The sequence below is a fragment of the Trichosurus vulpecula genome, chromosome 2 (genome assembly GCF_011100635.1).
Source record: "Trichosurus vulpecula isolate mTriVul1 chromosome 2, mTriVul1.pri, whole genome shotgun sequence".
In the NCBI taxonomy this organism is placed as follows: domain Eukaryota; kingdom Metazoa; phylum Chordata; class Mammalia; order Diprotodontia; family Phalangeridae; genus Trichosurus; species Trichosurus vulpecula.
In genome coordinates this window covers 233,682,803-233,710,561 of record NC_050574.1, presented here as the reverse complement: position 1 = coordinate 233,710,561, position 27,759 = coordinate 233,682,803, and the positions used below count along the sequence as shown (strand labels likewise).

The following is a 27,759-nucleotide window of genomic DNA, read 5'->3' as shown; positions in this document are numbered from 1 at the left end:
AGATCTCTTTCAGAACTATGGTCTCCAAAACTTTAACCTAACTTGGTGACTACTGAAATTTGCTAGGTTTCTAGTCACAACTGGGCAATCAACTGGAGGTAATGGGGAACTAGGTGGAGGAGAGAGAAAGACAGAGAGAGAGAGAGACACAAAGAGAGAGACAGACAGAGCCATAAAAAGAGAGATACAGGGACAGAGAGAGAGAGAAAAATAGGCATAATGAGAAGCAGAGATGGAAAGAAAGAAAAAGAGACAATGAAAGAGAGGAGAGGCTGAGAAAGAACGGCTAAGACAGATATAGAGGCAGAGAGAGAGAGAGAGAGACAGAGTCAGAGACAGAGAGAGAATGAATGAAAATTCCATAAGTATTTTGTCTACAGGTGATCTCTGCATGGCTTGTGGTTTATGTACACTAGAAAAAATATTTTAAGGGGCAGTCTTAGAATATAACACTACATCCAACACATCTTCCATTATCAGGACATTGTATGGAATAAATAATCTGCATGAAGTAGCTTTTTAAAAATAGGTGCTAAGGCACCCTGTGGAAAGGACTGAACCATGTTTTCAAAAAAGCGGTAGCCATTTAAAATCCATCTTTGACTCTAATATTCAATTACAATAGATCACTCCTCTTCTAAATCATCATGAACTCAATGAAGTGCATGCTTAGCAAACTCCAGCTTATTTATTATCCACAGAGGGCCACAAACCAATTATCATTTCCGAGACTCATAATTTGATACTTAGGATGTAAGCAGAGTGATAAATAGCTCTTTTCCTTTTTTTTTATTACATTCTGATAAATGCAATGGAAATATTTCACTAAGCTAAAGCATAGAAGTATTTCACTGGAAACTAGAATAATGGTTCTCCTATAGAAGTCATATAGTTTTCTTATTCCGAGCCCAAAAAAGTAGAATGAAACTGATTTCAAGTCATTTTTCTCTTGAATCACCAGGGTAGCAACAGTAGTAGTAATGAAGGCACCCTGCCTTTGGTGTCATCCCATACCAAAGATAGAGGCAGAAATAGAAAAAAAAATCACTGATGACACAACTATTAAGCTTTTATATTTAGAAAAATCCATCTGTGGCTGAATTATTTTTCAGGAATTTGGGTTAAATCAGGACGTTTATTCCAAACCTTGGTCTAAAAAATAGAAAGAGGAGCACATAAGCTTAGGGGTTCAATGAATATTTCTTGTGATGAGTATCGTTCTATTAAGTCTACTGCTCTGAATTCCTAACAGCCTTCCCACAGGATATTTTTCATCATAGCAACAGTTCATTTTAAACTTGACCCAATACCCACATGCTTTAAAAGGGAATTAACAAAAGAAGCCCAGGTCCTGGCTGATAGTGATAATGAAGTTATATAAAGTTTGAGACATTTTGGGGAATTTGAGATGTAAATTAAACAAATCTATTCAAGCCACAAATGTAATATGACAATGTATCTGTCCTGTGGCATGGATGGTCTTGTGACTTTTCTAATAATGATGATGATAGCTACTATTAATATGACGCTTTATGATTTACATGCTGTCTAATTAAAACTCTCAACAACCATGGAAAGGGGCAGAGAGGAGGTAAGTGACTTGCCCAGAGTCACACAGCTAATTAGTGGGAATTAGCTGTTAAAAGATCATTGGTAACCTTGGAGAATACTGTTTCAGGAAGGCAGTGAGGTTAGAAATGAAAACAGAAAATGTTAAAAAATGAGTCAGATAATCAATATCGTATCACTTGTCAAGGAATGGGGAAGGGAAAGGACAGAGAGAATTCAGAACTCAAAGCAAAAAAAGAATGTTAAAATGTTTTTAAATTTTAGAATGTAATTAGGAAAGTTAATAAAACAAAAATATATTTAAAAATAAAAAAAAATATTTTGAAAAAGCAAGGAGTCGAAGGTGGGGAATTTGAGGCAACAAAAGTGGATGACTCCATGTTTGATTGGGAAAGAGAGTGAAGGGTTTTTAAGGATAGAAGAGGCCTGGACATGCTATGCAGGGAATGCAAGGGTATGTTGGTAATATTATACAACCAACTCTCTGAAAAAAAAATGTACCTATGATACACTTTTAAATTTAAATATTAATGAATTATTAATAATTTCTCCATCACTTTCTTAAGGCCAAACAATCAGCAAAACAATAACTCAAGCACTGCTTTGTAGCATTTGCTGATTTTTGAGGTTTAAATGCTCATAATAAAAATTAACAATTTGCTCTCAGGAGGCAGTTTTAACTGTCTCTAGTTTAGGAATGTTTTATTCGATTTAGAAAGAAAGGGAGAGAAAATAAGAAAAGAAAGGGGAAGAAGAGAGTAAATAGAGATAGGAGATAGAGAGAATGTGGAGAGGAAAGAAAGGGAGAGAGAGGAATAGTTAAAAGAGGAGAAAGAGAAAAGGAGAGAAACAGGGAAAGTGATATAGATACAGATGGAAGGTAAAAGAGAGGGAGAAAGAGAGGAAGATAGAGAGGAAGAGAGGTCAAAGGGGCAAGTTTCCAGGGGAGACAGAAAGGGATAGGTACAAGAAAGTGTAGACTTTGGCAAGAACAAGGGCTATCACTCTTGCAGAGAGGAAAGAAAAGGAGAGAGCAGGTGAAAACATGGAAAGTTTTGAAGTTTAGAGTAAGAAGAAAATGAAGTTCATGAGAGACAGCATCTATTTTCTCAGAAAAGTAGGAAGCCAAGTCCTCTGCTGTGAGAGAGGGAGGAGGAAGTGTTGGTAAAGATTTGAAGAAACAAATCTGAACAGCTGCTACAGGAAATAGAATACACAGTTAATCAGTGAAAAATAAAACACAGCTAGCTGCCTTGAGGGTTGAGGTGAGATAATATCACATTTAAAACTAGTTGGCATGGTTGCATGTCTTAAGCTATCCATGGAAATATGTAAGTCAGTTTACAGTCAGACATTAAACATTTATTAACCACCTACTATGTGCCAGGAGCTGAGTAGGCACTAGAATGGGAGAAAATGTTGCTGACGGTGGACTATTTAGACATTGTAGCTGAAGCCTAATAATGATAGGTCATGTTTTGGAAATTACACCCATAAATGAAGTTCTTTGGGTCAAATATTTGAGGTTTTTGCCGGCTTTCCAGAATTTTGGCAAAACCACCCAAAGTTAGGAGTTATTTATTTAAAAAAAAGTGGCATTAATTTTCTTTTCATTTCAATCTATTATTGTGACTGATTTTGCTGGCATATAATTCCTACTGTCCTTGACTGACTCGGATTTTAGATTAGGAAGTTGATTTTCATTTTCTAGTACTTTATGATTTGTTTCATCTTTGTGTAAAAGTTTAGAATAATTGAAAGAATGCTGGTCTTGGAGTTAGGAGAACTGGCTTAAAATTGTGGCTCTAACAATCTCAATTTATATCATCTTGGGTAAATCACAACCTCTGAGCCTTGTTATTCTTATCTGTAAAACAAGACTGATAATACGTGCACTTCCTATCTCACAATGTTCTCGTGAGATGCTTTGCAAACTACAAAGCACTACATATGTATGGGTAATTTTTATGCCTTGTGTCATTTTCTAAGCAAATTCAGGGCTGGTTTCCACAAAAGTTAGGCTCACCTTTCCATCCATAACTGCAACATTAGCAGCTGGCGAAGATTCTGTTGTGGAGGTTGAAGGAAATATGTGAAAGCTTGCATCCCTTGGTGACCTTACAATTTCATTCTGACGGTATAATCGGTGGTGGCGGAGTTTAGAGACCCAACCATCAAACCAGTCCTGGGATTTCACCTAAAACAAAGGTGAAAAGAGAAGGGGTTCATTCATTCATTACTTCAGTTTAACCTGAGGAAGATGTGCAATTTCCCAAAAAGAAGTAGAAGAAAATTCTATTTAGAGACAGCTTACCTTTAGATGATAGATGTGCTCTTCAGTGTCAAGGTCTATCCGCCGAGCTTTCTTTTTAATTGACATAACTGATAAGCCAACATCAATGCTCCCATGGACCTTGCCTTTTTGAATCTGAAATCCAAAGACATGTAAGTAGATTGGAAAAATAATCTAATTAGATACATTTCTATATCTAATTTTAAAAAAAGAGTTCAGTAGCCTTTCACACTTTTAAAGAAAATGAGAACACTACTTCTGTTCTAGGGAAAGAAAATCAAAATCTCTCTCAATCTGAGGAAACTGAAGATGGTTTCCCCATCCCCCTTTTAATAAACAAGCCAATCTATGTGCTATCAATTTATGCGATATAACCTATAAGGTCGATTCTTTATAACTCTAGGTCTGAAGTTAAGAGTTGTCATTTTTTTCTTTTCATATAAGAAACAAATTAATTTAATAGATTGGCTTCAAGACAGGGCCATCAAAGAGATGAGGTCTTTGTGTGTTCTTTAGTCTCTAGTTATCTCCATTAATCTGCTAGAGAAATGGAGAGTCAAGAGCAAGATCTGATGGGTGGTGTCAGGAAATATCAAGAGCCTTGCCTTTTGTTTAGCATCTTCGTTATGCTTTTTTGCTTATTCTTCCTCTTTTTCTCCTATTCTGTTACTTCATTTATTTAAAAACATTAAGCAATTACTACATCCAGAAGATGAATAGTTTAAATGGGGATGTTGGGGAATAAGATACAAACTGATGAAAATGATAATATCCAAACCCTTCCCCCCATATCCTCTTCTTGCCTCCAACCTCTTCTTCCTCTCTGGAATCTGCCTCATACTTCAATAATTAATGACTGTCTCTGAGGACAAAAATAAAATTGTCCTCCCCAAAAGAAAATGCCACAATGGTTCATTTCTTTTCAGTATAAACCTTACTTTTGCTTTTTTGAATTTTGAGGACATCTTTTATAGCTTGTAGTTTGTTGCCTATTTGATCAGGTCTTGAGAAGAGGGATTACTTAAAACAATAAAAATGACACAGAGCAGCATGGGCTCTGGTTCAAATGATTTTGCTCAGCCATGTGGTAGGCCTGGTGACCTTGGAGAGGTCACTTAACCTCTATAGGGTAAGTTTTCAAAATTAAAACTGGGACACTATCTGCCCTACCTAGCTCCATAGAGTTGTTGAGATACCAAAATTAGATAGCAGATATATAGAAGTGATCTGAAAACTCTAAAATGTCATACAGATATGAAACTATTATTAAGTAAATAAAATATTTTAATCTCACCCATGATAACAGTAGGAAGATTATATTTTCAGCATATTACACTACATACTACACATATTACAGTTTTCAATGGCATATCGCAAAACTGAATTCTGATTTTTCCAGTAACAAGTCTGAAATTTTGTACTACCTTTGCTATAAACAGTAGTTCTGTTGCTTTATCAAATCTAAAATTACACCACAGGTGAACAAATGAATAAAACTGGTAACTGCAGGCTGAGAATTATAATGCAATGACATTTAGTCATATCAAAAAGGACTCTAAACCAACCTTTGCAAAATGTCCTATGATTTACTTACATCAAGTGGTGCTTTTGAATACTTCAACATTCCATTATCCAGGACAAAAAACCGCTGTGAGAATCAAATAATTCACTATTAGTATCTGGGAACAAACTGAATTACAATAAATATTTACAAACGTGGGTTTAGCCTTTCTTGACATTCAGCATTTTCATAGTCAGTGAATTTAACCAAAATAAAACACATTTCCTTAATGTACTTGGGATGTGTCTGTCACACCAAACAATTAGGAAGTTTCTTGTTTTATTCTATCTTTGCCACTGACTAAGCACACCTGCCTACTAGGTTCATAATCTGACAATGGAGGCCACTTATCATGGCTTCACCAGTGAGGGCATCTCAGTGCCTGTCTTGCATTTAAGACTTTCCTCATTAACAGAGTTGGGATTTCTTTTTGATAGTGAGAAATGACAGAAAAGAAAATTTCATGACATTTCTTGCTTAGTCACAACCTTTGTCAGGTATGAGAGATATTCTAGGTTAAGTGTCAGGAAAATTCTGCAAGGGGCTATCTTATAACATTTAAATTTTTTTCTTACTCTGGCAGATTTAACTGAATTCCACAGGGAACTAGAGAAAGCATTGATGTGGACAAACCAAAGCTGATGGGTTTGTCAATGCACCAATGAGCCATTAAAAGGTAAAAAAATAGTGACCTGGAACAAAACACTTCACCTCTCTATAGCTTAGTTTCTTTTTTTGCAATTAAATAGGGATAATACTTTCCAGATAATATTAAGAATAAAAATTTACATAGTTTGGCAAGGACATAAAAATAGACTTTTGGGTATTCGTCTCAATCGTATCCTCGCTGTTCAGTGGTCCCTCGGTTCTCAGCGGTCCTGTCAATTACAGCCCCACAAAAATAGGTAATCTCTCTTTCTTTCCATACCTTTACAGTTCCAAGCCAAACAAGTAACTCTTGGTACGTAGTAAAACAATGAATCCCGTGCCTTTCTCTTGTAAGCTGTCGATGCCAGGGAGCCTTTCTGTTTGCAGCAAAAAGTTTTCTCCTATGGAAAATTACTATCTGATTTAGTAACCCTTAGCAATAGAAAAGGCAGGTTGATTCTAATGGTCCTCAACATATAACTCAAGAAATGCTAATGTAATGCCTTTGTTACAAAATCTGGAGAATGTAGACCTGTGAGGCCAAATCTGAGGAGGAAAGATTCATGCTGGGGGAAAAAAAAAACTATTCCAAATTAAGTTTAAAAGGCATTTAAGTGAGTAGCTCACAGTTCATGTGCCACATGGCTTGGCTTAGGTCAGAATAAAAATATGATTTATTTAGAGCACATTAGAGATAGAAATGAGAAAATTGATTCTGGACCTCTACTATTTATGCAGAGAAATTTTCCACAGCATACTCTGGAAAGAGTCATAGTTGACTCAGAGCCAGTTCGATGAAATCATAGACTTCGTAAGAAAAATTAAATTTAGTGACTCATATGTAACTTGGTTTCTAGGCCCCCTATTCTCTCATACTATTTCCATCTGGGGAACAGAAGAGAGTGGCAAGGTCACAGAAAAGGATACAAAGGCTTATAGTGGAAGATTTATGGAATGATTGAGGTGGATTGAGAGAAAAACAGGCTCCTGACAGAGTATGGCCAATGGCACTAACAGCCCAGCAAAGAGAAGGAAGAAGATTCTGTTGGGTCTTGGGTAGCAATCAGAATGCAGGGAAAATGGCATGTGGAGTAGGGAAAGAACACACAGATCAAAGTCTCCTTGATTTGTAGTTTATTTTGGCACCAGAGGACCTGGGTTCAAGTTCCAGCTCTGACAATTAGTCATCACCTGTATAAATTCAGACAAGTCCTTTTGTCTGTCTGAAATTCAGTTAATCTGTCAAATTAGGGCACTGGATTCAATGACCTTCCAGTTCTAAAACTCTAAAACTCCAAATAGTGACAGATGTTATTATCTGCAGGTCTTTTAATTCAGAATAACACATTAAATACTCTGGCTGTAAAAGTGACAGACATGGGTAAAAAAAAAATACTTTAAGAATTCCTTAAAAGCCTATTCCAGGATGCTATCTGGGGTCCATTACAGGAATTACACAAAAGATGTTCAAAAGAAAATTATTTTTCCTTTCCCCTGTACTATGAATCACAGAGCTCGGGCAATGTTAGGAATGCTTAAGGTTAATTGCTTACTATACAAAAATTAGAAAATTTTCCCCCCATAATAAGCACTAGAAACCTCTCTTCTATACCTCAGGTTAGCTAGATATCATCTAAAGCAGTGGCTCTCAAACTTTTTTCATCTTGAGACCCTCAAAAATTCTTAAAATTATTTTAAACAAAAGGCTTTGGTTTATGTGAGTTATATTCATCAATACCGATCATATTAGAAATTAAAATAGGTCATTTAAAATGATTTGTAGATATAACATATTTTTCTGAAAAATAACTGTTTTTTTGTAAAATAAAAAAAAAACTCAGTGACAATGGCACTGTTTTACATATTTTCACAAATCTCTTCCATGTCTGGCTTAATGGAAAGAAAGCTAGATTCTCAGATATGCTTTTGCATTTCATCTGTTGGGATACGTTTTTTCAGCATGTGAAGAAAATCTGGCCTTACGCAGATGTGCAGTTAAAAAGGAAGGAGTATTTTAACAGGCAAATAACACCTTAGTATTACTATGAAAATAGTTTTGATCTTGCCAATCCCCTGGAAAAATCTCAGGGATCCCCAGGGGCCTGCAGACTCCATGTTGAGAATTGCTGGTTTAAAGGATCTTAAATAATCCATTACCATGAATATCTCTTTACCTTACTCCATGATTTTAGTCTGTATATATTGGTGAAGAAAAGATGAACAAAGGAAATTCTATCCAGTCAATCAACTAATAAAGATTGGGATTGAATTGAGGTAAAGGGAGTGCTGGTGTATATACAATCAAAGCATATATGCTTGAAATCTGAAGGGGTTTGTGAATTTAGAAGGGGAAAAAACACATTTTTATATCAATATAATTTGTTTCCCTTGTAAACTTACGCATTTTATTTTATGCACTTAAAAACATTATTAGGAGAAGGGGTCCTTAGGCTTCATTCGCCTGTGAAAGAGATCCATGACACAAAAGAAGGTTAAGAACCCCAGGACAAGAAGGCCTTGGGGGAGACGGAGAAGTCCATATTGATTAAGGGTGTTCTCTACGATGCATCCAAATATAAGGTCATTCACCGAAGTTCTCAGAATTAAACACATACAGTGATTATGACAGCCCCAATGGTTAACAACAGGCCTTGAAAATTACGTGTCTTCACACAAATGACACTCACTATTATATGAACATTGTAGATATATTGTGACAAGTATAGTGAATAAAATAACTCTTCTACTACCAGTGATATTAATGATGATCTATACACACAGACAGTGAGAGTTTCACCTTGTGCCAGCCTTTTAAAGGCCATTTTCTTTTCTTCAGCATAAATCCTTCATGTTTATCTGGCTTCTGGACATTAGTCTGGCCTATTTTCAGGCCCTCTATGATTTCCCAGCTGTCGGCCTCCTGATAGAAAAGCAAGAAAGAAACAATTAGATTGTAGTCAATGTTTACAACGAAACTACACCTAATAGGACACAATCTCTTTATGACACATTTTGAGGAGTCAAGTTCCCCAGTACAAATGGCAGAGATGAAAGTCACTTGTATAACAGAAGCATGTATACCCCAGAGCAAGGTTGTAAGCCATCAGACACATGCAGCTAAGGTGAGTCAAGTAAAGAAGGTTGTATTAACAGAGTTTTATGAAATATTTCACAATATTTTATGAAAAATACATCTTTAAAAAACATTTTCTAAACCAAAAAGAAATTAGCAAGAAGACTGATATTGTTTTACATATTTTTGCAAATCTCTGGCTTCATAAAAGAAATCTGAATTCTCAGGTCTTCATTAGGTACCTAGTACTATGGGCTAAGCCCTGGGGATACAAAGAAAGGCAAAAAGACAACCCCTAGATCTTAAAGAGCTCACATTCTAACAAGGAGATATAATGCAAGTAGCCACCCTGTACAAACAAGACATCAGGAAGATAAGTGGAAGACAATCCGTGGCGGAGAGAAGGATCAGGAAGTTTCCTTAGCCCAGGAGGCCAAGGAAGCCAGTAGATAAAGATGAGGATGGAGAAAATTCCAGGCATGGGCAATAGCTAGTGGATAAGTTGGATTTGGAGATAAAAGTTTCTTGTCTGAGGAATATCGATGAGGCAAGAGTCACTGGCCTATAGAGTATGTTAGGTACGCAGTGGGGAGGAGGGAGATATAAGGTATAAGAAGACTAGGAAGTAGAGGGTGGCAGGTTATGAAGGACTTTAAATACCAAAGGGATTTTTTTTTTTTTTTGCAGTGGGAAGGCAGGGCAATTGAGGTTAAGTGACTTGCCCAAGGTCACACAGCTAGTACACATCAAGTGCCTGAGGCCAAATTTGAACTCAGATCTTCCTGACTCCAGGGCCAGTTCTCTACTCACTGCGCCACCTAGCTGACCCCAAAGGGAGGATTTTATATTTGATCCTGGAGGTAATAGTGGACTTTCTTAAGTAAGGGTCAGACCTGCACTGTAGGAAGATCACTTTGGCAGCTGAGTGAAGGATGGACTGGAGTGAAGACAGATTTGAGGCAATAGTCTAGGTATGAGATGTTAAGGGCCCTCACAGGGGAGGTAGTTGTGTGAATAGAAAAGGACATATTGGAGAAGTAATGAGACTTGGAAACAGATTGGTTATAGGGGGACATTGGGGTGGGAAAGAGAGAGGAGCAAAGGATGAAACCTAGGTGGGCAAGCCTGGGTAAATGAGGATGGTGGTACCCTCAACAGTAATAGGGAAGTTTGGTTTTAGACATGTTGCGTTTAAGGCATCTATAGGACATCTAGTTCAAGATGCCGTAATGGCAAACACCCTGGCACACCCAGGATGGCTGCTAGTGCAGGTTCTTTTAACTGCTTTACTAGGAAAGCAACTTAAAAGGGGTCAAGGATACAGAGAAGAGAAATAAAGACCAATAGACAGGGCTCTACTGTCTGAATCAAAGCTTTATATCCACCACTGAATCAAGAGAGTCTTTACCTCTGAGCAGTTGAGGAGCTCTGAACATACCGCCACTCAGAGTCTTGACCAGGGAACTGTAACATCTTTCTCATAAGCAAGCCCCCAAAGCAAAAACTCACCTCTCAGAATATATACTCTTTAGGCTCAGTTCCTAATTAGAAATTAACAAAAGGTATGTAAGCCTTCCTACAAGCAAGCTTCCCTTAATGGGCTCCACATGAGACCTACTGATGGGTGGAGAAGATCTTATTCCCCATTAACATTACAGATGCCTAACAGGCAAAGACTGGAGGTCAAGAGAGAGGTTAGAACTGGACAAGTAAATTTGAGAATCATCAGCATAAAGAAGATAATTAGATAATTAGTTGATAAGATCACCAAGTGAAACAGGATAGAAGAGAAGATGGCTCATGGTTAGGTGGCATGACCTACATAAAGATCCATTAAAGGAGACTTAGAAGAATCAAAGAAGTAGGAGGAGAACCTCAATTTTTATTTTCAGCAAAATACGATGTAAGGTTCTCAGATGAGAAGGTGGTGGAGGAGAAACTATAAGAGAAGGGATGAAGAGGTTTGGAAAAGCTACTTGTGATGAGTGGGATAGTAAATTGATTAAGGAGGTGTACAAGGACTGCCTTGCTCTATGAAGGCCCCATTGAGATGATATAACATAAATTTGTGGTGGATCCAGTTGGCATGGCTTCATGATTTTCTCCAGCACCATTGTGCAGCATGTATGAAGATATAAAGACAGAACATGGTGGGAGTAAACCAAGACTGGAAAGACTGGAGATAGGATATAAGGTAAGGGATTCGAAAGAAGAAGAGAGTGTGAAATTGAACTGGTTCACTAGGGGGTCAGGATGGGGAAAGTAGTGCAGGGGTAGTGCCTGGGAAAGAACTAAAGGGTCAAGAGATTGGAAGTTACAGTGAGGATGAGGAACAGGATTTGGGGATTTTGGATTTCGAGGCAGAGGGAGAGGTAGAATTACAACAGATTGTGATAAGAGAATTTCAGAGTCCATAAACATGGAAATGGAGATTTGTGTGTGACAGAAAGACAAGGATATGACCCTCTTTGTGTGTGGCTGAGGTGAGGTAGAGGAGTAGGTCACAGGAAATAAAGTGTTTGAGAGGGTATCAACATGTGTGCTGAAGTGCCCTAGTAAGAGGGCAGGAATTGGGAGCCAGGCACTGAACTCTCTGAGGAAAGAAGGGCAGTGTCCTGGAGACTGGTACACCACAGCTACCAGAATTTTGATTGGGGAGTAGAAATGGACTGAGTGAAGCCCAAAGGAGGAGAGGTTACTAAGTGATAGAGGTAGAGGGAGACCCTGGAAGTGGCAATGGGAGAATGAACAGTCTTCCAATTCACCCACATCAACCAATGAGTCAGAAAGGATGACTGAATATGCAACCAGTGCTGGAAAAGATGGTACTGGAGGCTTCATCATCAGGAATGAGAAGGGTCTCAGTAAGAATATGAAAGGAGTGTGAAAGGAAAAGATTTAAGATGAAAGCAAGTTTGTTACCTATGAAGCACCTTTTCCAGAGAACACAATGGAAAGAATGAGTAGCTCTAGGGAATTAGAGATTTGGATTGAGGGGGTGGGAATTAGGGAGAGAACACTGGGGGTGGGGTGGGGGTGGCCGGTGGAGAATAGGTTTGTGATAGCCAGGAAATCAGGATTACTGGGATGGGAAAGGTTTAATTGAGTGGGAGTTTGTTAATCACTGCTAAATGAGGGCTGGTGGTTGTTAAGACAAAGAGCTTGGTTTTAAGGCGGGGTCTGCTCAGTGTTAGGCAGGGGTTACTGTGGGGAGCTGATACAGTTTTCTCTCCCATGACAGCAGGCAAATCAAGCTAGAAGACAGGCTGAAAGAGCAGGAAGGAATGATGTATCTCTAATCTCCTGCAGACTGAAGGGTCTCTTGCAGGTAAGGAAGCCACATGGCCAGAAGATGAATATGTTATAATGAGACTGGTGGGAACAGGCCACATTATGAGGATCTTTAAAAGTCAGAGGATTCTATGTGATTGTGGAGACGATAGGAAGTCACCGGAGTTTATTGGAGGGAGTGTGTGATATGTTCAGACCTGTGCCTTAGGAAGACCACTTCGATGGTTGAGAGAAGAATGGACTAAGTGGGGAAGAGAGATAAAGCAAGGAGACCAACCAGAAAGCTGCTGTAGTAGTTCAGGCATGAAGTGATAAGGGCCTGCACCATAGCGGTAGTGAAGAGGTTAGGGGTGCTGACATGTTTTTTAAGAAAGAATGCCATGGCAGAATTGCCTGGAATGAATCTATACACTTAAGCCTTCTCTTAGTCAAGTGGCAAAAAAGTTTATTGCAATGTTTTAGCAAGAGCAGGCAAGGGTCCTTAGGGAAACCTGCATGATAGTAAGGATGGAGCTGAGGCTTATGTGGAAAAGGGATGAGGGAAAGGATGCCAAGGATTCTAATTAGGTAATCTAGGGGTCCGGTTGTCTTTTGGGAGCAGGCACCTATAATCTATGGATGAGAAAATGCAGGGAGTCTGCAGAGATAACTTTGTTGGTACCAGACATTGAGGGAGTTGTCAGAGGCATGAACCCTGGGGATCTGGAATGAGGGAGAGACCTTGGATCGGGCAGCCCTGTGTCTGTTCTGATAAGAGAATGTGTTCTGCAACAAGAGAAAATTTTCTCACAGGGTAAAAGCCTACTGAGAAATTGGGAGTCTTCCAGAGCCATGATCTTAGAGCTGAGGCCTGAGGACCCCATCAGAGCAGGGTCAGAGAAGAGAAGGGCTTGTGTGGCAGAAGTGATGAGAAGGCAGAACTGACAGGTCTTGGTGATAGAGTGAATGCAGATGTTGGGGGATGAGGAGGAAGAGAGCGCCATCTCACTTAGTATGCCTGGGTGATGGGGAGGGGGGGGGATGGCAGTATCAAAAGTGACAGTGAGGTTAGGAAGAGGGGAGGGCTTCCTTTTTTTTTTTGGTAAGGGGGGGAACCCAGGAGAGTCACAGAAGCTAAAATGAAACCTATTAAGTTAAAAAAAAATAGAAAAAACAACTATGACCCACCAGAATTTCATTGGAACCAGGCCACTGAAGTTCAGGGTGTCTCAAAAATCTTAGGACAGCAAGATTTTTGGAGCACCCTGTGCAATGGGATTGAGACAATTTTAGAAATATATTCTCTAGGCTCCTGATCACTGTGTAGAGCTGTGCCTTGAAGTTTTGATCTGGGCTTCTTTCCTAGAAGAAAAGTGTTCATTTGGTCTCCAGAATTTGGGTTTTGCTCTAGGAATGGAGTAAAGATACGAACACAGCATATTTGAAGTGTTTGTGATGTACCTCTTGGTAGAATAAAAAGGTATCTCATTATCAGGGTGGTCATGTGCCTATGAATATAGGCAGCTAGTTGGTGTAAGTGGACAGAATGCCAGGTCTGGAGTCAGGAAGACTCCTCTTTCTGAGTTCAAATGTGGCTTCAGACACTTACTAGCTATATGACCCTGGGCAAGTCATTTAACCCTGCTTGCCTCAGTTTCCTCATCTGTCAAATGAGCTGAAGAAGGAAATGGCAAACCACTCTATCTTTGCCAAGAAAACCTCAAATGGGGTCACAAAATCAGACATGACTGAACAACAAATGATGTTCTGCTTATTACACACTCACTCACTTACCACACCCTTGATCTTAAAGTTGAGTCCTAACACATTCTAGGATACTTATACACCTGAGAGCAATCAATGGATTGCAAGTCAGGAGACCAGGGTCATAAGACCCACAAGGTGTAGAACCGTGAAGCAATTAACCTACACCAACGAAATCTAGGTTCATAACTAGGTATGAGGATTAATAGATGAATACCTCAACAATTTTTCATTTGCCATTCGTGGTACATAGTGCTTATTTTCAAATGCTTTGTTAACTTTAAACTGCCATAGAAATATGAGCTATTAGGAATGGCGTCTGGATCTGTGATTTCATTGGTGTAGGGAAGAAAATCTAACAGAAAATCCTTTCACGGATGCAAATCAGATTATCTGTAATGCCTGGGGTATTGAGAAATTAAATGACTTGCCCAGAGTCACCTAGTTAGTGTCAGAGGTGGGATTAGAAACCAGGATTTCCTGTGTCCCAGACAGACAGGTCCTTTATAAGCCACACTGTCTCCTAAACTACTACAAAGCAAGCTCTTTTTGGAGACCAGCCTTAGATATAATTCAGTCTAGCACCCTAGAATCTCCGTATTTTCTCTACCAAAGCATTAAGCCTTCCAGGGATGCTATGTGCCTGCCCAAAACTATGTACCAGAAATTTGCAGTTTTTATTAAGATTGTATGATAAGAATATACTGGACATATAGATCATCTGAATAGTAGGAACATGTGACAATTACTAATAACATATTGGCAAAAGTGCTTTGAAAAGCAAAAGGTACCACACTGATAGAAAGTGGCCATGATCATTATTACACAGCCCATTTCTTTGTGTGGGGGAATTCTTTAAAGGAACTAATAAAAAAATGTAAAGGAAGGAGGCTTAGGAGTACCAGATCTTAAACTATGCTACAAGGCAGTAATTATCAAAATTGTCTGGTACTGGCTAAGAAATAGAAAGGTAGATAAGTGGAACAGAGTACACACATAATTTACAGCTGCAAATGAACACAATAACCTTGCTTTTGACAAGTGTAAAGACTTAAGTTTTGAGGATTAGAATTCATTATTTGGTAAAAATTATTGGGAAAACTGGAAAGCAGTGTGGCAGAAATTGGGCATAGAGCAATATTTTACACTATTTACCAAGATAAGGTCAAAATGGATATATGATCTCAATATGAAGAAGGATATTAACAAGAAAATTTGAAGAACATGGAACATATTACCTATCAAACTTATACACAAGCAAATAATTTATGAATAAACAAGAACTAGAGAGCAGCAGGAGGATGATTTCAAGTACATTAAATTAAAAAAATTTTTGTGCAAATGAAACAAATGTAGGCAAGATCAGAAGGAAAGCAGAAAATTGGGAAAAATTTGAAAATATGCAATTTTAAATGCTCACAGACCACAAGAAAGGTCAGAAAAAATTGAGAGGGAGCGATAGAATACTTCTATCTTTGGGTTTGTCTTCTATTTAGCTAAATACACCCACTATTCTCTATTCTGGGACATCTTTTTGATCTTTTCTTCTGAACTCTAGCATAATCCATTTCTTTGGGCTATGTCCCCACATGTGTATCTTCAGAGACAATCTAGCTCAAGAAACATTAACTGTATTTTCTGAGGTCTTTATTTCCAAAGACGCATGTATAGTATATTTCTTTTGAGGAAAAGAACATTTTTCTTTTAGACAACATCTTTTAAGTCTGGTAGGTCACCTCTCGTCTCCCCCTTGTGTGAAAAAGAATGCTTTTTATAACTTGTGCCAAATGGAAATACTTAATAATAAATAGAAATGCTTTTTAGGTTTCAGCTAATTAAACTCTGAGCATAATATCAGTATGTCCCTATAGAGCTATAGCTAATGATTTCTATCATACTGGTTTCTTCTTTACAAGGCTAGCTGCAGAGGAAAAGAAACATTTGTCTCAAAAGGTGGAAGAGCCACAACATTTTTCTTAAGATTAAGTCTGGTTTATTCCAGTAGTTTTGAGCCTTAATACTATTCTCCATGAATGCAGTATTTCTGAAGACTAGCAAGAGAAATAGCAAACAATCCAAATATAGTCTTAAGAATTAAACAAGTTGTCAACCTGACAGAGGCAAAGAATAAAACAAGACAGGAAAAGTTGGTCTTAATTTGAAATGGATGATACTGTCACAAATAACAATTCCTAATAAAAGAGGAGAAAGCATTAACACTGCATGGTAAGAGCACAAGATTATGGAACCAACAGTCAGTCCTCAACATTCTAATTTCAAATTTGGGCCCCTAAATTTGGCTTAGGCTGGCTCTATATGTTAGAAGCACTATCTGATAAAGGGACATTTTAGTTTGCAATTATTTTCATCAGAACCCACAAATTTCCCATACTTTGCTTCCTAGAATAAAAAATTTGTCAAAAGGCCTAATTTGACAATGGCCTCTAGGTGCAAAAATGCAACATGGAACTTAAAGGTGTTTAGAGCTCTAAGAGTTTAAAGAAGTTTTATATGACATACAACAAAGCCTAGAACTTATAAAAACTTTAGAATAAAATTGCCCTTGTGTCAAAACACTGCAGTGGTCTCTACAGGTTTTGAAAGTAAGCCATCATGGGTACGAGAAAATAAATTTAAGAAGAATATAACCACATCTTCCAACACTTTATTTGAGATACATGAACAAAAAAGTAACTGATTTTATGCAGCAAAAATTATGAGCATACTCAAATAGAAAATAGGAGTAATGTTATATATCAATACATTTATTATAAATAAATGATGCCCATGAGAAAGAAAAATTCATATCAATTACTAACAATCTCCCCTTATACTGTTATCCCTTCCACATTGTGGTTCCCTCCCCAAATACTGTTATCCCTTCCACATTGTGGTTTCAATTCACCACAGGCTGGCATAAAAAATTAAATGGGAATTTTCGGGGAGTTTTGCGGAAGCCACAGGTGACATGCAAAGGCCAGCTAATGACACAGAAAGTTTAGAAATTCAGAAATGCATAAAATGTGTGTATAGTATAATGTCAACATATTTTACCTTTTAATACCATAATAATTCATACTTCTTCTCTGGTACAATGGGAGGGCCAAAAAATTTTGCATGGATTTACCAGATCGCAGAGCCACTATACCCCTAACCCCTGAATTATGAAAGGGATAACTGTACACACATGCATAGTCTAGTTGATAGAGAAAAAATATTTTGGTAGGAGTCAAAGGGAATTAGAAAAAGGAAAGAGAAAGGATTGTTGTGATTATATAACATTATATTCATTACAATTATATAATCATATTTTAATTAATATATCAATAAACTGGCATTAGGAAACAACTTGGCAATATTTTAAAAATAATTCCCTTATGTTGGTCTTTCCATCTTTATGTATTTTTCCAGTGATATCATAGTAAGTATCTATGGCACTGAGCTACCCAAGAATCTTGAAAAAAAAAATTGACCCAGAAGCAACCACAGACCATATTGTTAGGCAGAGAAGAATGACTTAGGGTTGCACTTCTCAAACTTTTTGGTCTCAGGACCCCTTTACATGCGTAAGAATTACTGAGGTTTGTGGTGATATATCTTTACCATAATAGAAATTAAAACTGATAAATTTTAGAATATTTATTTATTCACTCATAAATAATAAACCTATTACATGTTAACATGGGCTTTCAAAAGAAAAAATAACTATATTTTCCAAAACAGAAAAAAAATCAGTGAGAAGAATGGCATTTTTTACATATTTTTGCAAATCTCTTTAATGCCTTATTTAATAGAAGACAGCTGGATTTTCATATTTTCTTCTGCCTTCAATCTATTGAAATATGTTGTTTAGGTTGAAGAAAATTAAGAAAATCCACCTCATCCATACAGGTAGTTGGAAAAAGAAGAAGTATTTTAATAGGCAAGTGATCTCCTAGACTCCCTGAAATCTTCTCAGGGATATCGAGGAGTTTTCAGATCACAGTTTGAGAACTGCTGGCTTAGGGATACGGTGTCCAACAGAAGTTCTGATTGCCAAGCAGTGTATGAATTATATATGGTATTTCTCTTGGCAGCTCCCCATGAGTTAATAAACTGATTGAGATGAAAACTTGTACTTCTCCATAGGCTCTTGTGCTAGCAATAAAGCTACAAGCCCAACCCTTATAACACTGAATCGTAGCCCTTCATATTCATATTCATTCATTCATTTCATTCATTCATATATATCCATTTTACCCTCCCTGGTATAAGTGACATCTTCAGATCACAGATCCAGAGCTGGAAGAGATCTTATAGGTCATCTGGTCCAATTTCCTAATTTTTATAGATGAGAAAACAGGCCCACAAAAGGAAAATGATTCTTTTCATTTAAGTAGCAATGATGTTTGCCCATCCAATCTCTGCAATGGAAAATGGCATAAGTATCTACTACCTTTTTTTTTTTTTGTCTTTTGACAAAACAAAATTTGGAGCCTTTGCAAATCCCTCCCAAATGGTCTCTATTGAGTCTTGTTATTCAGGGCATCATAACCCTCCTACACTGAGAAAAGGAGGAGGTTGAAGGTTGCTCTTGCCTTGGGCTTCATAGTTTGCTTAGTTGTGACTAGTATACAAATTCCACACATTTTGAACACTCCCCAAACAAGCATGCTTCAGAAATAACCATAAACCCTCACTGACCTTAGCGAGTGAGACAGGTTCAGTTTCTAGCAACTGCCTGCTTGCAGATGGCTCATTACCAGCAGAAGCATTCCTCTCTAAAACGTGGACACTCTAAAAACAAAGTGAGAGTAAAGCCAAAGTTAAGGGTCCAATCTCTGATGTGCATTCTGTGGATTAGAAATAACAGAATAAATGTGCAATCATGAAGGCAGAGGGGAAAAAAAAAGGAAACAATGTGAAATGTGATAAATTCCCCAATGGACCAGAGTTGGGGCGTCAACCACTCAAGTATCCAAATAGTATCAGATGCTCCCTTCTCTTCTGTTTCTGCTGTGATGCTGCAGTGATGCTTCCATCACTCAGCTGACTTCAGATTTGCTAGGACACAAATGACATGACAATCAGTACTAAGTTACAGAAGTAATTTGGCCTAGAAATGTGTAGTTTTGTTTCTGCCAGTCCCAGGCATATACTGCAAAATGTTTTATAACCAGCTCTCTGAGGGGGAAAAGATGTACCAAAACAATGACAGACATAATACAATAAGCCAACACAAGATTTGTAGCCTTCTTGGATGTCCAAGGTGAGAATGCTCACACCAAAAATTGAACAATCTTGAGTTGGTATGAGCTGGTGCCCATTCAGCACACCTCTGAGTCCAGTCCAGAAATAACTAAGCAATGGGAGATTTTAGAAGTTTAATAAACACAAGTCTCTACAGGACTTTCTGAGGAAGAATATGGATGTCGAATAACACTTATATAGCACTTTAAAGTTTAAAAAGCACATAACATAAATTATTTCATTCGATCCTCACAATAGCTCTGTGAGCAAGGTGCTATTATTATCCCCATTTTACAGATGAAGAAACTGAGACAGAAAGAGGTTAAGTGACTTGCCCAAGGTCACACAGTTACTAAATGTCTGAGGTAGGACTTGAACTGAGATCCAATTAGCTCCAATTCCACCACTCTATCCATTTTAACACTGAGCTGCCTGGTAAGAAGGTATAAATTTATAATAACCAAAAGAAAAGTCAAAAGGAAGAAATAGTTTAATAAGCCATTCCAAGTCATCCAAAAATCCAGAAAGTACCACATTGTCGTCGCCGTTGTCAAACAATGTTATGTTGTGTACCACAGCAGTTTGGCACTTCCTATCCTCAGGAATGATTTTTAGTGGTGGGCATTAAAGATATGATTTCATATTTTTTATATTATACATCACATTGTGTTGCTATGCAACAAAAATTACATGTAGGCTCTAGGTCACAAGGAAAATCAGTCTCAAAACAAGGGGGATAATAAACAGTTGCTTTGGAAGTCTGCAAAAATATCAATTGCTGCTAATTGGATGTTTTCCATTCATATAGTTTAGCAATAAGGTGGAGATATTAAATACAAGTTTTATGAATTGCAGGTGATTTTCATTCTCCAATTTGTCAAGGACACAAAAGAAATAAGAATTAGTTGAAGTTTACTCAGATTCTTGAGGGTAAAAGTATTAGGAGATGGTAGTTTGGCTCCAAGGGTAACTAACACTTCTCATCAGCTGGGGCTCCTTTTCCTTTTAAGAAGAGATACTCACTCCCAGGTGGATAGTCTCACTTGGAATGACAAACACCACCAGATGTTACTTTAGTAAGCCTGAAGCAAATGGGCACCATGGAGTGATGCATTAGACATGGCTTTTTGAACCCTTATGTGGTTCCAAATGAGAAAACTGCTCTTAAAAGCTAGATTAATATTAAGGTTTTAGCATGATTCATTTGTCAGTTGAATATGGAATTTGAATGGCATCCCTTAGCCAAAATAAGTCAGCTGAATGTAAGACTGAATCTCTTCTATTGAGACTATATTCTCAGGAATTGAAACATGGAGCTTAAATGTAGATGTGGATTCCCCGCCTTGAACATACAAAATGTTAGCAAGGTATCTGTCCTAAAGGAAACATGGAGAAAGCAAAAACACACCTGACATTTAATTATGTTTACTGAACATAATTTAATTTGATTTACAGGCTTTCCAAGCCTTTTCAACCCATCTGCACCATTAACCCTATCCCTAAAGGAATGGAAAATTTTGGTGCGGAGTACCATTATCCAGTTAAAGCAACACTTGGCACTCTCTCCCTTTAAAAAAAAAAAAACATGTGAAGTACACTTTCTTTGAACAACTTTTCTTCTTGTAAAATTTCCTGTGGCTATGTCTTTCACTTATGGCCCCCAGGCCAAGAGGTCTATTCTATTCATCAATTGGTGAAGTTGTAGTAGACAAGAATTCTGGGCAATTTCCCTTAGAAGAAAAATGTAGTTTCTTTTGAGTGGTTGAATTTTGTTTTCCCTAGCAAGAGATCTTCACCCACTTCCCAAATCCCTCAAGAAAAAGAGCACAGTCAGAAAAGTAAAATCTGGGAAGAAATTTCACATTAGCAAAACAGCAGAAAGAGAGATTATTACTCAAGAAAAAAGAACACTGGTTTAGGGAAAGGAATCACTTAATGTGCAAGTCAAATCACAGAAATAATTTGCTGCAATAAAATGAATTTATGCATATCAACTGGGCTAAATGAATTTGACCTCTGGAGTGACAAATCAATATGCTTAAGAGTTGCTGGAATGGAACTGGTCAAATTAACAAACTCTTTTCACTCAAAGCTCACAGACTAATACCAATTACATAAAGGAAGAAGAGTCATTTCTCATTCTATTTTCCCCCCGTCAGATACAGCATAATACATATTTTAACATGGCTAAAAACCTAGCCCTAGAATATGGTTGATTTACAAAAATAGAAAAGCATGAAATTCTGAATTCTTAGAATGAGAAATGAACATTTATGATCAACATTGATAATTAACTAAGCATATATTTCAATATAAAACTGACAATATACTTAAAACAATTAGATGAAACCCAATAAGGTAAACATAACATTTCAAAACCCAACTGTTTAAATTATTTTTGGATCCATAATACAAATCAGGAGTTCTTATACAAAATTAAGAGCCTTAGAAGGTTTCAGAGTTTTGCTTTGTGAATTGTTAGGTTCCAACCAGTAGGAGCAAATATTTAAAGCAAAACTATGACATCATAAATTCAACTGTCACAAAAGGAAGTTTTCAAAAATGACCTTAATCAAAAGCCTACCTGGAGTAGTCAACAGGCACAGAAACACTGTCATTCGTTCTACTTTTCAAATGAACCATCATCTACTTAAATATTTTTTCATGTAAGCTATTATCAGCTAACTAGCTAACATTTTTAGACTCCTGAAAGGTATATGTAGTAACAGAAAAGCTGATGGTATTATGTTCCCTATTCTCTGCCTTACCAGTTTTTAATGATATTCTAAAAAATCTAAGAATCTATGTCCAGGCCTTGAGTAGGCCTTCTAACAACTATGCCTACCCATTCACTTCTGATGTATTGGTTCTTTTTAAATCTCTGCTACAAGGGATAGCTTGGGGTGGAGGTCAGTGGTGATGGGGAGTTAAGAGGGAAAAGGAGGAATAAGTTGTAAAAATGGAAGGTATAGTTAAAACAAAATGAAATTACAACAAAATAAATAAATTACATCTCTTCAAGAGATAGTTCATTGGAGTGGGAGAAATAAAATCTGTATTATTTATGTACCTGGGTTCAAGTCTCAGGTAATTAATTGTGTGACCTTTAACCCCTTGAGGACTCTCTTTACTTATCTGTTAAATGATAAGGGTTGGACTAGATGACTTCCTTTTAGTTGTAAAATTCTATGATTCAAAGAGGTTATTATATCAATACTTTTCCAAGGAAAGAAAACAGCCATGACTAGGCAGCAGAAATGCAGCATAAGATGAGGCATTCCATCAGTCAGCCAGGCATGAAATAAGCATGAAAAGGTGTTTGATGGTCCACTGACATACACCTGAGGAAGAATAAATAGAGTTAGAAATAATTGGAGAAATTCACTTTGCATGGCAATGTGACATAGATGGTGGATCCAGATAATGGTTACCTCTTATAACATCCACCAATGCATAGAATTATGAATTGATGCTTTGAATAATAAAAGAGGAAAATTTAAAAACCATCCCCACAACATCTTGGGAATGGAAGAAACACCATTGCTTGAAATATTGCACTATGACTTTCTTTGTTTCTTCCTATATAATAATGGATGCTTCTTGGGCAAGTTATTTTAACCTGTCTGTGAAGAAGTCTGGGGTGCTGGGACCCCCAGAATGCCAAGGCAGTGTCACCTGGAATGAATTTGTACACTCAAGCCTCCTCTTAGTCAAGTGGCAAAGTTTACTGTAAGACTTTAGCAAAAGTAGATGAGGGTCCTTAGGAAACCCGGGAGATAGCAACGATGGTGCAGTGGCTTATATGGAAAAAGGGACAAGGGAAAGGATGCCAAGTATGCTAATTAGGTAATCTAAGGGTCCAGGTGTCTTTTGGGAGCAGGCACCTATGATCTATGGATGGGAAAATGCAGGGAATCTGCAGAGATAACTTTGTTGATATCAGACACTGAGGGAATTGTCAGAAGCATGGACCTTTGGGGATCTGGAGCCAAGAGAGTCTTTGGGTCAGCTCCCTATATCTGCTCCAATAAAGGAATTACAGAGACAGACCTGCAACAAGGGAACATTTTCGAACAGGGCTAGGGCCTACTGAGAAATTGGGAGGCTTCCAGAGACATGATCTCAGGCCTGGGGCCTGAGCACCCATCATTAGGGTCTCAACTTCCTCACTTATAAAAACGAGGGGGCTGGAGTAGATGGCCTTTAAGTCTCTTAAAGTTCTAGATCAGTGATTCTATGATTCATGATCTGTTTAATCTTCAGTGTCCTTAAACACTTGGATTTTATGTTGAAATAAAAGCCAGTGAAATCTCATGAAATTTGTCAATCTGCCACAGGCATCTAAAGCCAATACACTTGACCATTTTAAAAAAAGTAAGAATAAAGCTGTATCTTGCTTAATCACTTAGATAACAATAACTGTGGTAGATAAAACACTAGTTCTGGTGAGACGAGATTGGGGTTTAAGACCTGACTCCACCAAGACGAGCTGTGCATAACTGACCTTCTCTTTCCTCCTAAGCTAACTATAAATGGGTATAATAATGATTCTAGTATCCATTTAATAGGTTAGCATCAAAGCACTATATGAAGTTAAGCTATTGTTACTGATTATAAAATGAAAAACTATATTAACTTCCAATTCTTTTGAAAAAAAATTATTTGGGGAATGGAACTCTATTCATAACAGATATTTAGGAAAATTCCTTAATCAGTATTAATGTAGTATGAAGCTATACAACAAAGATTTCAAACAACATTTTCATTGATACTGCCCCTCCCCAAACCTTCTGTCTAACTGGGCAGGACAGGATTTCTGGTGATTTTTTTTCTTTAATAAATCCAATGAAAATAATTTTGCAGTCTGTAACATTGGATGTCTGCTAGATTGGCATCAGAGGGCTTGGGTTCAAAGATTTGCTGTCACTCCCTGTCACCTTTGTTATAGACAAGTTTTTTTTTGTTGTTGTTGTTTTTTTTTTTAGCCTTCCTGGGTCTCAGTATGAGGGGGTTAGAGGAGGTGGAGTTCTGGTTTGTAAGGCTAGTCCCTCATTGGTTGTTTCTTCTTTTCTGGTTGCTGTTCCTACAAGAGGGACATACTCTTTATTGACAGGCAGATGGTGTTACTTTAATTATGGCTCCCTGGCCCAAATAGCTAGGTTCCCCATAGATGGGGTTAGCTAACGAAATTTAGCATAGCTTTTGATTCATATTAATTCTGACTGCTTAAAACTTCTCAGAAGACCCTAATACATCCTTCGAATTTCCCTATGTCCTCTAAGCAGAGAATCAGAGATAGACTCAGAGATAGATACCCAAGGAAGATAGTCCCAAGAGATATTTAAAAAAATTACAAAGACAAATAAGAGACATGATAAAAAAAAAGTGTCATAAGAAAGACAAATCCACACATGAGAGATATAGGCAGAAGGGTATGTGGGAGAGAGAGTTATAAAGTAGTCTAATTTCCAGTTTTTGTGAAACTCCATGATTCTTTTTCACAGAATAAAATTTCTCTCCACTTGACTTGCTTCAAACTCCTTTCAACAGATATCTAACTGTTAAGAGCTTTCTGATTAATTTATGTGGAATATCTGGTTGCCTACTTGATCTTGGAGTACCAAAAATCTCAGATTTGCCAGATAATTTCTGAAAACATAATTAAACAGAACTTAACATGCTTTAAAAGATACATAAAATGGTTTCACCAGAGAGCCCTTTTTGGTGAACAAGTGAGGCTCATATCAGACATACTTAGAGAAATTATGCTGCCCTTATGTTTATATTCTAATTTTAATTACATTTATCTTTTTAGATGTGTTATTTCCCCCATTAAACTATAAGATCCTTAAAGCAAGGGACCATATGTTCTTTTAGCATCTCCCCCAGTGCCTATGATAATGCGTTGAATAACAAATATTTGAAGCAGTCATAAAATATTTTTAATCATCAACTCTCTAATAAGGAAATGAGCTCTTTTCATGAGAACTAATTCTCTTCATGTGATACACTTTCATTTTAAATCCCCACCCCCTTACTCTACAATTGCAAGGTAATTGTCAAAATTATTTAAAATTTGGTTTGCTTTTTAAAAATAGTATTGCTATATATGCAGTGAGGAAACAAACAGAAAATCAATACAGTCCTGCTCTCAAAAGGCTCACTTTCTAATAGGAGAAATAACCCATGTGAGAATTCAGCTGAAAAGTGGCTGGCAAGGACCAGGAGTCCAAAGTGAATGGTGAGGTCTGGTGGCCATGAAATATCACTTAGTAATTCTATTGGTTCTTCTGATATGCTAATTGCTTGGATTATGATGTTGATCACCACCAAATGCATCAAATTTAAGTGCCTCAAAGTCTTCTACTACTTTGCTTCTGATCAACAATTTCATTTTTCCCCTTTAAACATACTGTGTTCATTCACCTTGCCACTTCCCCTACACCACACAGTTAAATCAATTTCATACCATTTCATCCTCCTAGAATAAACTCTTCTCCTTCCTCTCCACTAATCTATATTCTTCATTTACTTCAAAAACAACTCAAATGTCTCCTGCTCTCAGAAAATTTTTATGATGTCAGTCAATAGTTTTTACATGTCTATTCTATGTTTTCTGATAGAATATACTGGATTTTTGTATTATACTGTATTACTGTACTTTGAATCACAGTCTGCCACTGTTTTATTACTATGTAAATTAGTTCTTCAGTTTATTCACAGATGTGAGTTTACTCTCCCTAACTAGACCATAAGCTTCTTAAAATAGAGGCACTTTCTTCTTGGGTTTTTTTTTTTGGTACTCTCTCAAGAATGCCAAGTCTAGTATTTTGCACAGTGGAGGTCCTCAGTAAATATTACTGAATTTGATTCTTTATTCCGTTGATATGTTGAGCTAGTTTTGCATAACTGCTTTTTTTAAAAAAATTGTTTTCAAATTACATTGAAGACACTTTTTAACATTCCTTTTTCTTTTTTTAAGTAAGATTTTGAGTTCCAAATATTTCTCCCTCCCTCCCCTTCTCTGGATAGCAAACAGTCTGATGTAGGTTATACATTAAACTGCTTTAAAAAAAAAGTTCTTTTTTAATCTTTTGTCATAAGGGCTGGCTTCCTATGGGTGTGAAAGGGAAGAAGACCACATTAGAAATGAAGGTGATATTAAAAAACAAAATATACTAATAAAAATTGAAAGGTAAACATGAAAATAGAGTATGGACAATTCAGACATTTCCCCTTTTGTTTGAATTTCATGTAAACCAGGCTGGTTATTATTCCAATTTATGTCAACAAGGCTATATAAATTTTTAGCAGTAATATCTTAATAAGTGATAAACTGAGGATGATCACTTACAAAAGTCTTTCTATGTATCTCTTTATACATCACTCGTAGACTAAAACTGTTAGAACCGGTAGGGAGCTTGGAAAATCTGGTTCAACTCTATTTTAGAGAATAGCCTAATATGTTAAATGTCCTTTTTCATGTGTATTGTTTCAGTATATATTATTTTCCATATTCATCTAACCCTACCTATATTTTGTCTCTCTTCTTCCTCTTCAAAAATCGAACTTTAAAAGGGAAAAAGACGCACACGTACAAAAATATTTATAGAAGCTCTTTTTACGGTGGCAAATAATTGGAAATTGATGGGATGCCCATCAATTGGGGAATAGCTGAACAAATTGTGTTATATGGTTGTGATGGAATACTATTGTGTAATAGGAAATGATGAGGAGGTGGATTTCAGAAAAACCTAGAAAGATTTAGATGAACTCATACTGAGTGAGGTGAACAGAACCAGGAGAACATTGTACATAGAACACCAACATTGTGCTGTGATTGACTATGAATTACTTAGCTTTTCCCAGCAATACAAAGATCCAAGACAATTCCAAAAGACTCATGATGGAAATGCTATTACATCCAGAGAAAGAACTGATAGAGTCTGAATGCAGATCAAAGCATACTAGTTTTAATTTTTTTGTAGTTTTTTCCATTTGTTCTGTTCTTTATTTCACAACATGACTAATACGGAAATATGTTTTACATGATAGCAGATATATATATAACCTATATCAAATTGCTTACCGTCTTAGGGAGGAGGGAGAAAATTTGGAATTCAAAATCTTATAAAAAATGAATGTTAAAAATTCTCTTTACATGTAATTGGAAAAAAATAAAACTATTAAAAAAAACATAACTTTTTTTCCCCCATGTCCCCAAACCTATTCTTCCTCCCAACATTCCTCCCACTGGGGAAGGTATAGTTTAACATAGTTAGCCAGGTTCATAGCAATAGAGTCATCCTTAAGCTTATTCCTCTCCCTCACTCTCTAAATATCCAATCAGTT

The 27,759-nt window shown here is 37.0% G+C and overlaps 1 protein-coding gene across 3 annotated transcripts in view; it reads right to left on the bottom strand.

The window, feature by feature from the left end:
- Positions 1 to 27,759, bottom strand: part of OSBPL6 (oxysterol binding protein like 6) — a 188,454-nt gene that overhangs the window by 69,342 nt on the left and 91,353 nt on the right. For all 3 annotated transcript variants that reach the window (XM_036745639.1, XM_036745640.1, XM_036745641.1), the window contains 5 exons: positions 18,862 to 18,954; positions 8,869 to 8,991; positions 5,457 to 5,510; positions 3,884 to 3,997; positions 3,596 to 3,766 (listed from right to left, as the gene is read on the bottom strand). In XM_036745639.1, the coding sequence (XP_036601534.1) occupies positions 3,596 to 3,766; positions 3,884 to 3,997; positions 5,457 to 5,510; positions 8,869 to 8,991; positions 18,862 to 18,954 (555 nt within the window). The remainder of the gene's footprint in view (positions 1 to 3,595; positions 3,767 to 3,883; positions 3,998 to 5,456; positions 5,511 to 8,868; positions 8,992 to 18,861; positions 18,955 to 27,759) is intronic.